The 12,243-nt window shown below is 32.5% G+C and overlaps 1 protein-coding gene across 1 annotated transcript; it reads left to right on the top strand.

The window, feature by feature from the left end:
• The first annotated feature begins 2,267 nt into the window (after positions 1-2,267).
• LOC143057882 (sodium-dependent glucose transporter 1A-like) lies at positions 2,268-7,802 on the top strand. The gene is made up of 4 exons (XM_076231335.1): positions 2,268-2,343; positions 3,547-3,658; positions 5,131-5,422; positions 6,394-7,802. Exons 2-4 carry the CDS (start codon positions 3,566-3,568, stop codon positions 7,602-7,604), a joined length of 1,596 nt encoding a protein of 531 aa, XP_076087450.1. The 5' UTR covers positions 2,268-2,343; positions 3,547-3,565; the 3' UTR covers positions 7,605-7,802.
• Positions 7,803-12,243: the final 4,441 nt, after the last annotated feature.

The raw sequence follows: 12,243 nt of genomic DNA, 5'->3' as shown, positions 1-12,243 counted from the left end.
GAATTTGCAGGGGTTTAACATGTTTGTGAGCACTCAACCCTCCATTAACCTCTGACACTGGTATTACAGTACAACATAAGAAACTACAAAAAAAAAAAGAAATTGTTTCTGTTGTCATAAATGTAGTAAATAAAAAACACAATAGAGAAAAGCTGTTTTATTCTTATTTATCAAAATAACGGCTTTATTGCATATATTCTGTCAAAAATTAAAACACGAGTTCACGCCTTATGTGACCAAGTAAATTAAAAACAGGGGTTCCAATTATATCTATTTTCGGATAACACGCCTATATAATCACACTCCGAGTTTAATCGTAGTTAGACCGGGATTGCCGAAAAATTTAGTGTCTCCTGTTCGTCATGCAAAGTAAAATATTGGAAGAAGCATACAATTACAAAATATTCAGATCAAACTTAATTACCTTAAGCTAAAGCATGTATTCTAGGAATTAGATAAACCTCAGATCGTACAAATTTCATAAAATGACTATACCCGGATTTGTGAAGCGAAATTCGTTATTATTATAACCATTTGACATATCCTCAGATCTATTTGTACATGTATTCATGTAAAATGTCTTGCTTGTGTCAAAAAAGCAAAATTAAAGAATGTGAAGAAAACGACCCAATGATGGTGCCTTGGAATATTTTAAATTTGAAATCAGAGGACAAAACAGAGGACAAAACAGTTAAGAGACAATACGTCAACAGCAACGAAACCAGTGTATAAACCCTGTTACAATGAAAAGGATGGACTTTCAAACTCGTAAGACAAAAAGTTACAGCGACACGGCAACAAAGTAAAAACGACATACAAAAAGACAAACAACAGTTTACAAAACACAACATAGAAACTAAAGACTGAGCAAGACGACCACCCTCCACCGGTCTAGCTTAGGTGCTATGGAAGAGTAAGCAGATCCTACTAAATATGTGGCACCCGAGGTCTCTTTAACAAATAACGACCCCTTTCCAGACAATACATAGTTTACCTTCATATCATAAAACGGTTACTGGACAACTCCTTTGTAGCAACAACACTAGCTTATATATAATAGAAGACATTAGGGGAATTGACTTAATGATTAATTAATTGTGTAAGACGTTTATTACTCAAACAGCTAGTATACGATGTGGTATTAAAGAGGAGAGGGATTTGAGATCTGAATAAATCATGTCATTCGTTATCTTTTGTTATATTGATTATGTTTGTCATTTGCGAAATTTCAACTCAATTGTAATAGTCTTTGTTCGGTGAATTTTTAATTGATTAAATAAAGTGAGAATAAAATCGAAAGAAAATATTTCTTAAAACATGACACAACAAATAAAAGCACTTTCAACTAATACCGATTCCAATTAGATTAAGGTGGTACCTAACACTACAGGGAGATAACTCTGTAAAATCAGCATAACGTTTTATTGACGGGAATATTAAGCTTCTCAATGATCAAAATAAGTTTTCGTCAAACTGCTATATAACCAGTGTAATTTTTCTGATTAAACGGTTGGTTCGAATTTTTTAAAATATTTCAATTTTTGTCGAAGGGTCAAAGTAAATACTTTCTCAAAATTTGATGAAAATTAAACGAGCCAAATTAATTTTAGTGAAGGTGTTGGGTACCACCTTAAACTAGAAATTCAAGAGACATAACTGCTTCTAGTGAGTCGTCCCATAACCATTAAATATTTTGAAAGGCTACTAAAAATACTGCAATAAATAATAACCTACTATTTATGAAAAATTGGTGTACCCTTAAGGTCAATTTACAGTAATGGGCTATGTCAAATATTAGGTAAAATTTTGCATAGCTTTGACTAGTTGAACTTTAACTGAAAATCGAAAAAATAATGCATTTGTCTTTTTTTTATTTTCTGAAATATTACTGATGGAATTCTTTCTAAACCGATGAACGAACATTTGTATAGAAAGCACATAAAATCGGCGAGATACAATTATTTTTTTTTTTTATTTTAATTTATATTTCAACAAACAAAAGTTGTATGCAACATGTTACCAAAATCTGTGACATTATAACCCATTTACTGTTCCTTGCAATTGACCTTAAGGAGAACATTTGGTTTAACAGAAATCATCAACACATTAATTGTATAAATCACGAATAACAATTGATTCATCCTATATAATCACACTATATAAATCAAATGTTAAGTGAATTTGTTGACAATACATTTGTCGGCTTCTATGTAAATAAATGCATAATAGTATAAGATAAATATATATCTTACATTTTAAAGATACCAAGTAACCAAAGTATGCTCTAGATTGTGTAGAAATTATAATTTTCCTTTGAAGAAATATCATTTTCATATATAGGAGGTAGGTAATTTTTCTTAAGAACACGTACAAAAATATGTTTACATACAGTAAAACTATACATAATTTTCCGTATGGATCATTTAATCGCAGTTCCGTTTAAGTAGTATGCAATGATATAAAGCATGTTGGAAAACTAAACATAGTTTAAAGAACTACTATTGTAAATGAAAAAAAAATTACACGACCACAACATTCGCTTTACAATAAAAAAAAAAAAAAAAGAGAAACAGCGCTTTTATTGCAGTTCTTCGAATCAAATTCAACGTACGTCCGTTTTGCATTGTTTATTTGTTTTAAATTCTTATTATTTTGACAAATAAATTTCCATAATATCAAAACAACACGTATGTACACATCTGCTGCTGCTGCTGATGATAATGATGATGATAATGGTGATTATGGTAAGCTGTTTTTCATCCAGCAACATCCCCCCTTTTTTTCGGGTGACTGTGGAATAAAAATATGGTCATTACAGGTATTCTTCCAACCGGCAGTAAAACCCTTGTCAAAGTGGGATGTCCGTTTGGCTGTACGGGATGGACAAGTACGCAACCACGTTCGGTCAGAATGAGGACGTCAAATCCGATGCCCCGTGTAGAAAGAGTGCCACACTCTCTGCACGTTAGAGAAAAATTGTAACAACTCTTTGAGGGGTCCATACAATGTAGGATGTCTTTTACAAGGATTTGCCTTACCCGGATTTTCAATGTGCTAGAACACAATGTAAGAGTCTGCAGTAAGACATGTCACCATACTTGGACTCTTTATTTTGATTCCGAGCCGACCAGCATTTGCTCTTACTCTTTACTTGGCGAAGAGGCCGCAAATGCCAATTTTTAAATCTATGGTTTGACCCGGCCAGGGTACAAACCCTGGGGTTCCCGCACTCGATGAGAACACGCTACCGAGAGAGTACCGAAGCGATATACATGATATATAAGTAGTTAGTACAAAGAAATAACACACACAATATGTTGACGACATGATTTATTTTTACTACGGTACCTTACTTTATCAGTAATTTTAAATACAAATTACAATTTCTAGTCATTAATTATCACCCACGCATATCAAAAACATCTTTAAGATATCAACAGTTGACGGATTACATGTAAAATGTCGTCAATATGCATGTACATGTACAAATTTGTAACGATGTTTGTAACATGCTTTATACATTATATTATTGTCAATTTCAATCAGTGCCATCAAAATTACCAGGATGAAAGAGGAGGACCAGATTAAACCATCAACGTATTCTACGTCTGAAAAAATTATCAAAACTGTAGTTCTGGTTTTAACATGGGTCATGATTGTAAGTATAATATATGTTTTGTTTACTTGGAAAGAAGCTGGATATACACCAAACAATCCATGCAGTTATAGGAGATAAAGCGTTTGTATTGCTTTTCTTTTCTCTCTTAGTTTGTTCTTGACTTTGTGTCCCTAAAGAGCTGCCTTGTTTTCTCCATTTTAAATGCAATTCTCTATTTAGTTACATGTAACCTGACCCAAATAGTCCCACTAGTAAAAAGGCGATGATAGATTTTCTATCACTTGGCGATTAACCAGTGTGCTACGTCGAGTGAATGCGGAAGGCATATACCCTATTTATCACAGAAGTATCAGCATTGTGAAATGAGGTAACAAACTGAAAAGACAGATATAAAACAGATGTCACAGTAGATGAAAATGACGAGGACAATGATGTTATGTGCGGTCCTAGTTAAAATGTGGTAGGGAGTGGGCTAAACACTAAATGGGCTGTTTTTAAGAAACATTTGAAACAGCTGTGGAAATATGTTGTTGTGTAGATGATATAACGATCACTGACGATGGAGAAGATACTTAAACACTCACAAATCACTTTAAAACAAGACCTTGGATAAAAAAAACGAAAAAGAATGCTAACAAACATATCTACAATATAATCTAAAAATTGAGCAAACCCAACCCTAAAAGTCATATATACCTACCTTTGTGCTATTGTTTCAATAGATTGATGAGTCATATCCAGTAGTTAGGCCTGTACCATAGAATAATGTCTCTTTTCTAACCCTTAGAAGTTCAAGTTCAATAGTTTATTATAGTCTCACCACATACATTGTACATTTTGTACATACAAATATAAACACAATATGACATTTAATACACAATATAAAATTTAGAATGCATGTGCCATTCTTAAAAGAACTATGAAAAACTGTTATATACAATATTAAAACACCAGAATAAAACATAGTTTTGTTATTTTCATAAAACATAAAAGTGCAATATCACTATGCACATTCAAGGATAAAAATTGATGCATGTTCATGTACATAAAAACACAAAATTTAAAACATGTAAAAACCATTGGTACATAGAAATTATCTTTTAATTAACTTGATTGAATGCGAACGTTTGAAATAAAGTAAGGTTTTCGATGCCTTATCGATGAATAAATAAGAATTGTACTGATTGACAACACAGACATTGACAAATAAGGAGCAAATAACTCAATATTGAAAGCATAAACAACACGTCATCAAACCAAGGGGTCAACGAAGAATTGGGCGGGTTAAACATGTGTGTGAGCGCGTAAACCTAAATTAGATTTAACTGTAAAGATCAGTTGCAAATTGCTAAACTCAATGGATTGGTACGGACATCAATAAATTAATCACCAAAAAAAACTAACATATAGAAACAATAAAAACAAAACACCGTAGTCTCTTTTAAAAATTCTTAAGTGTAATTTGTTTTGTCGATAAAGCTCAAACAATGCCATATATAACGTAATTTCAGGGACTGTTTACAGAAATAACTGGACCCACTCAGAAAGATCTGATAATTAAAACAGACTCAGATTATGAACTAGTATCGCGTGCAATTTCCGGTAGGAGTGTTGGATATTTTATTGGTGCAGTAATTGGTGGACCCCTTGTTGACAAACTAGGAAAGTACTGTGATTTGATGATTGCTGTTTGTTTAGATGGAGGGGCAGTAGCTACAATAATAGCTCCCTATTGCACAGACATCTCCTTGTTATGGTTTCTTTTTGTCCTCGCTGGTACTTTTGAAGGCGTAATAAATATAGGTATGGATAACAAATGATATTATTTGCATCATTTATTTTGACGTCAATTTCATGGAACATGTTTAGTGGTTACGTGTAGTTTTCTGGATTCATCAGCCTTCATCAGTAAGTATACACGAATGGATGCAAAATTGAATACAAATTCATTTTGATGAGTCTTTAAGGCCTTCATCATATTGTCTAACATTTGAAGTTACGTGTATATAATTATATGTGATTATGTGTCTATTACTATAACAGAATAGGTCAAAAATGGATAACTGTTGGAATGTGTACTCATTGTTTGAGGCTTTCACGCAATGTCAAGCTGACAAATAACATTAAACGTTGCCAATGTTACCGCAAATGATGCGCATTTTGACATGAAATATATATTCAGTAGTGTTGCTCGAGTCCTAAATATTACCAATGTGTAAGATCTTATTTAACTGAAAAGATACATACGCAAAACCAGATACACACGTCAAGCATTTAGAGTCCGACACCAGCGGGAGATACATTCATGAATTCCAAACAAATCCTAAAGTTTTACGATAAATTTAAACTTAAGGAAATGTAGAATAGTTTGTGGTTAGCAAACAAACAATTCAGCAAAAAGTCGTTTGGTAAATTTTTGATTAGAAAAGCAAATGATTTCCATTTGTTTTCACCACTTATCTCAATAATCATCAAAATGATGAAAGGGGTCATAAAAATGATAAACACCAAACAGTTTTATCAGAACTTTAAAAATAAATGTTGATTGGTCTTGGCCATAAACTGTACTAATGTTTGCAAATCTTTTTATATATTCTATTACATGATAATTCCGATTTATGATTTGTCAAATCTATCGTTCATTACAAAACCTATTGTTTGATATATACAAAATCTAACTTTTATTATGAAATATGTCGTTTATTATAAAAATCTATATATCGTTTATTATAAAAATCTATCGTTTATTATAAAATAAAAATATTTTTTTACAGCTGGACAGAAAATAATCCTTAACCTTTGGAAAGAGAAAGCTACAGGGCCGTTACACGTATTACACTTCGGTTTCGGGATGGGATCCTTCATTGTTCCTCAGATTGCTAATCCGTTCTTGGCAGTTTTGGCGCCATCTGGAGGTAATAGCACAAATACAACCATAGCTCCGTCCGTTACACCGCCGCTTATAACATCAACGATAGCACCATCGTCAGAAACAGATATTTATTTGAAAGAATCCCGGATTGAATCAGCTTATTTAATTGTTGGCATTATAGTTGCTTCCTTATCACTAGTCTTTTATATTTATCAGTTCTGTTGTCGACAAATTTCTGAGAAAGAAAAAGAATCTGCTGAAAAGGAAACAGTTGTAAGAAAAATAGTAAAAGTTGTTGACCCAGCAACATGCGCAAATGGAGATCGTTGGTTTGGCGTTCAGGTCTTTGTTCTCTTATTTTTGTATTTCTTCAATGCTGTAGGGGGCGAACGATTATATGGGAAATTTATAAGAAGTTATGCAATAGACAAACATAAGTTTTCTGGAGATGATGGTTCATTAATCAACACAGAGTTTTGGATTTGTTTTGCCATAGGTAGATTTGTTGGTTTATTCACCGGTAGATTTATTCCAATACGAGTACTTATACTGATCGAAGTTTTCGGTGCCTTAGTTACGGCGGTTCTTCTTGAAATATTTGCCAGGGAAAGTGACCTTGCTTTGTGGATTTTAACAGCACCTATGGGATTTTTTGTTGCACCTCTATTCCCATCAGGTATTGGATGGGGTGACTTTCATGTTGAATTTACTGGCTCTGCTATAACGTTCGTTCTCATGGGAGGTGCTTTAGGCGGAATGTCTTACTTATGGGTAATTGGATATCTCTATCAATATCAAGGTTACGATATGTTCCTTCATCAAATGGTAGCATATGGTGCTATTGTTGTGTTATTTACAATTCTCTTGACAATAGTTGGCAAGCGACATGGTGGACGATTTGAAACAAAGGGAACAAATGACTACGATTACGAAATAGATGTCAAAGGGAGAGAACTTCAAGCACATGGTACAAACATTAAAAAGCCGAACACTATTTCAAAAGAGGACGATGATCAACATAGTCCTCCAAATTATGCAGATGTTGTTTCGTACACAAATAGTGTTGATATATCATTGGAGGAAAAGGACGGATATTCTAATACATATATGTGAATTGAGACTTTACAGGCGAAGAATTTATAACTTGTCGTCTGCAGTTTGAATTATTCATATCTTATATGCAATCAGTGCAAAAATACAAAACAATGAAATATAGCGTAATTAAATATTATAGAGCAAATTATTGTATGTACACTAACAAACTGGAATGATGTAAATGCATAATTAAGAATAAATTATATAGAGATGCAATGTCCCGTAAGATAAGCTAAGACTAGCTGTATAGTTCCTGAGTTAGTTGACCGTTATCCGAATACCTGTTTCACGAATGACAATGGAAGTGTTCCAATTGTCGTAACCACAATCACGTCCTCTTTTCCTTGAATGTGACCTATATAAATAGACCACTCACTGAGTTTGTATTTACACGAGATACACAACGTGTGCTACACGTAGAGTAGATCTGCTTACCCTCTGAGAGCACGTTCAATAACCTCCAGTTTTTTTGGTTTTTTTTGTGGGTTACCTGTTGATCCGTCGTTAGTTTTCTATGTTGTGCGTATGTACACTATAATATTGTTTGTAGTATTTGTTTTTTTGTCACGATATTTTTAGTTCTTTTTTTTTTTTTTTTTTTACTTATACGTTTTATTGTCTCTTTTATTAAACGTTAAATGCAATAAGTCTCTGTCTATACATATAGATAAAAATAAAATAAATATGGGATAACAAGCTTAATAACTTGAATGTTGGCTGTAACAAAACCCATATGGTATTAAGATGCATTCCCTAACAAACCATAACCAAGAATACTAGTTGCAAGGGACATGTTGCTCAATGTTCAACTTTTTGTGTAGCGTTTTGTTAACTGACGCTTTCCTAGATGTCTTTTTGCTTCTTTTTTTTACCCGGACGGAGTATGATTTGAATATACTTGGTTCTTAGACAGTTTCTGGATGGCCCATATAAAACAATTCTAGTCATGCTAGATACAATTTCTGCTGGTGACACTTGTTGTTCTTGGACGGGGATTGGTCTTTTTACGTTAAATATTGGCAAGCAAACAAACATATTAAAGAGTTATTAGCACGAACGGAAAGCGACATGTTGTTAATTATGATGTTTCCTAGATGGTATATTGTGCACTGTTATTTATTTATTTTTTAACCATGGTGTTTTCAGTTTCGTTTCTACTTATAATTTTGAATGTACCTTTGGTACCCTTTGCCTCTCTTCCTCGGCCGCTTTCTTGATGAGTTTGGAAATTTTTACATGATTGTAAGTTAAAGCAGGACGAGTGCACCAACGTCAGTAAAAAAATACAGGCCCAGGAAAATACCAGTCTGTGAAATCTTTTAAACGTGAAGCAGCTGGGTCGACAGTTTATATTTTCGAACTTTAGTTAATTAACCATGTCTCAGTAGTAAGTTGAGAGATAATGTGATCATGATCGCATACTTTTTTTCAAACTTTCTTCACAAATAGAGAATACACCTACGTGATACATCACATAGGAGACATGCATTGATGAACCAGTGGAGATTCTAGAAATTTCCGCTGACTGTCTAAGGACCGCTTTGGTCATGCTTTCAAGTATTCTCTATATAATCAACCAATTTTTCGCCTCTGCGAACGTAACATACATGTATGAATTGATGAAAAGGTCAGTACAGTCTGTACCGCTATCAACAATAGGCCCGAGATCACAATTAATTCCTCTATCAGTTCTTTATAACGTTTTGTCGTATACAAAAAAATACCAAGTGTGTTTTTTTGTCTAATTTTTTGTGTGTGTAATGTACAGTACCAGTCCAAAGGTATATCCAATTTTCAGAAAAATTGCTGTCATTCATCATACAAATTTGGTCAATACACATCCATACCTCTATATGCAAGTCAAGAGATGTTCCGAAGAGTGTAAAATACTACCTTTTGCACCTGGCCTAATCACTCTTTCCAAATCAAAATCAGTTAAAATAAAACATCCAAAAGTTTATTTCAGTTCTCTTTTTTCATTTCCACCCTAGATATTTCATACAGCCTATTGTTGATAGCTGTATGAGAAAGGGAACGAAAATAAAGAAAGAAAAAATACACTACAATTAAAGGAAACTATATTCGTGCGGGATCAGTAATTGTGGTCTTCGGCCAATATATGTGTTTTCAGCAGAGATATACAAACCAACTTCCGATTAACGGAAGTCGGCTATCCGGATTTCCGAAAGTCCAGCGTTTGATTGCCGAGTTTATGAACTTCGGTCCTTGCTTGGAAATGATGAAATACAAACAATAAAACCTGAATCAGTAGCACTATTAGAGAAGCAATCGCTGATTCTTTTTAAAGTTTCTAATAACGTAAACTAATCCATCTCAAAAGAGATTTCTGTTGCAAAACTGATAACATTTTGTTATGATTTATGGATAATGTCTATCATTCTCTTTATCCTAAATATCTTTTAACACTGGACACTTTTAATTTGCAAAACACTCATTTGCAAATCCGCCGCCGCCTCAAACAAGAGCTACAATATCATGTATATAACCAAAATGTGCAGAATTACATGGGATTCAATAATTTCATTGGTTTTCTACAGTTACTTTCATATTTATTTTGCAATTTGAATTATAAAAACATGGGATTTTCAATATCCCATGGGACAGGGCAAAATCCCATGGGATTTACCATTATCCCATGGGATTTTGGTTAAATCCCATGGGATTTTTTTTTGTCCCATGGGATTATTGTAGTCCCATGGGATATTTGTTGTCCCATGGGACAAACAAAATCCCATGGGATTTTTATTATCCCATGGGATTTTTAATATCCCATGGGACAAATTAAAATCCTATGGGATTCTAATTGTAAATATATATATATAAATAAACAGTAATGTGTATGTTACAATGTTTTCTATTTGGTAGTAAATTATTATAAGATGAATCTTTTTAATTGAATATCTTTTTTTCTTGGGAAATGTTAATTTAGCATATTGTTCTTTAACTGTTCAAAACTAAACTTTTAAACAACAAAGCAGATAATGTAAGTATCAATATTATGTTTATTCATGAATTATAGAATACTTTCTTGAAACACAATTATTTGCCATTTGAAATCAATAAAAACTCTATTGTTAGGCTTAACATACTAGTAGCTATTTAAGTAAATCTATTTTTTTCACAATATCCCTCAACACAAAACATTAATAGTTTCTTATCATCCAGCATTGTTTGATGGTATAGTCCACTTTTTGGACATTCAGCACAGAACTTTGACATTATTGTGGTTTCAATATTTTTTTTGAATTTAAAAGAACTTCAAATCATTGACTGAGTGATGAAAATAATAACTGATCCAACTTTTGTCTTTGAATTTATTCTGGTCTTGTTTCTATGTTTTCTCCATTTATTCTAGGTGGTGAATTTCAATCCTTCTGAAAAAGAACCAATAAAATCTAAAGTAATGGATTATACAAAATTGTTTTCATACATGTAGCAATAATATGATTTTCAATAAAAATAGCTATGCGATATGGATTTTACTGATTGTTAAAGGTTGTCCAGTGTCATCAGTTGCTAACGGCCTACATCCTTTGGTCTCTGATGGAGGGTTGTCAAATTAGCAATATACCACATCTTCCTATTCTAATACCATATAACAATCAATTAATTTATTCTTCTTTATAACATTTGGGTATTTTCCCAAGTTATATACATAATATATATATATACTGTAAATTCGGAATTAATGCGAGTTTTTTTTTATTGCGAAAAATGCAACGGAGTTGTAAACGCAATAATTTAAACTCGCATTATGAAATATTTTATATGGATTAAACAGGATTTTTCTCAAAATCGTAAAATTTAAAATCGCATTTAAGTCTAAAATGACAGAATCGCAATAATAAATGCACGCAATAATTTATGAATTTACAGTTTAAAGATCAATGTTAAAACTTTAGACAACTATAATAACATTCCATTATTCACAAGAATTTGCAATATATTATACAAAATGCAGACAACAGAAACAATATTTCTTTAAGCTTTTGAAGTTCAGACAGATTTCAATTTGTGTTTTATTTCAATGAAAAAATACCTTGAACATATTGGAAATTATAACATTGATACAAAAAAAATATGTATGTTTTATCCTTATTTTTTGTGTTGTTGGCTTGCTGTCTCATTTTAATATACATTTAAACATACATCAATAATCTTCTTCTTTATTAAAAGTAACTAGAGGCTCTAAAGAGCCTGTGTCGCTCACCTTGGTCTATGTGAATATTAAAGGAAGCAGATGGATTCATGACAAAATTGTGTTTTGGTGATGGTGATGTGTTTGTACATCTTACTTTACTGAACATTCTTGCTGCTTAAAATTATCTCTATCTATAATGAACTTGGCCCATTAGTTTCAGTGGAAAATGTTAGTAAAAATTTACAAATTTTATGAAAATTGTTAAAAATTGACTATAAAGAACAATAACTCCTAAGGGGGTCAATTGACATTTCGGTCATGTTGACTTATTTGTAAATCTTACATTATTGTTGTTTACAGTTTATCTCTATCAATAATAATATTCAAGATAATGACCAAAAACAGCAAAATTTCCTTAAAACTAACAATTCAGGGTCAGCAACCCAACAACGGGTTGTCCGATTCATCTAAAAATTTCTGAGCAGATAAATGTTG

Source organism: Mytilus galloprovincialis, chromosome 13 (genome assembly GCF_965363235.1).
Source record: "Mytilus galloprovincialis chromosome 13, xbMytGall1.hap1.1, whole genome shotgun sequence".
Lineage (NCBI taxonomy): Eukaryota > Metazoa > Mollusca > Bivalvia > Mytilida > Mytilidae > Mytilus > Mytilus galloprovincialis.
This window is presented reverse-complemented; position numbering and strand designations above follow the sequence as displayed.

Excerpts from the sequence above, each read along its gene's own strand:
- LOC143057882 (XM_076231335.1), top strand. The coding sequence starts at position 3,566 with ATGAAAGAGGAGGACCAGATTAAACCATCAACGTATTCTACGTCTGAA. Across the intron at positions 3,659-5,130 it reads TTTTAACATGGGTCATGATT|GGACTGTTTACAGAAATAAC; the intron begins GTAAGTATAATA and ends ACGTAATTTCAG. Across the intron at positions 5,423-6,393 it reads TGAAGGCGTAATAAATATAG|CTGGACAGAAAATAATCCTT; the intron begins GTATGGATAACA and ends ATTTTTTTACAG.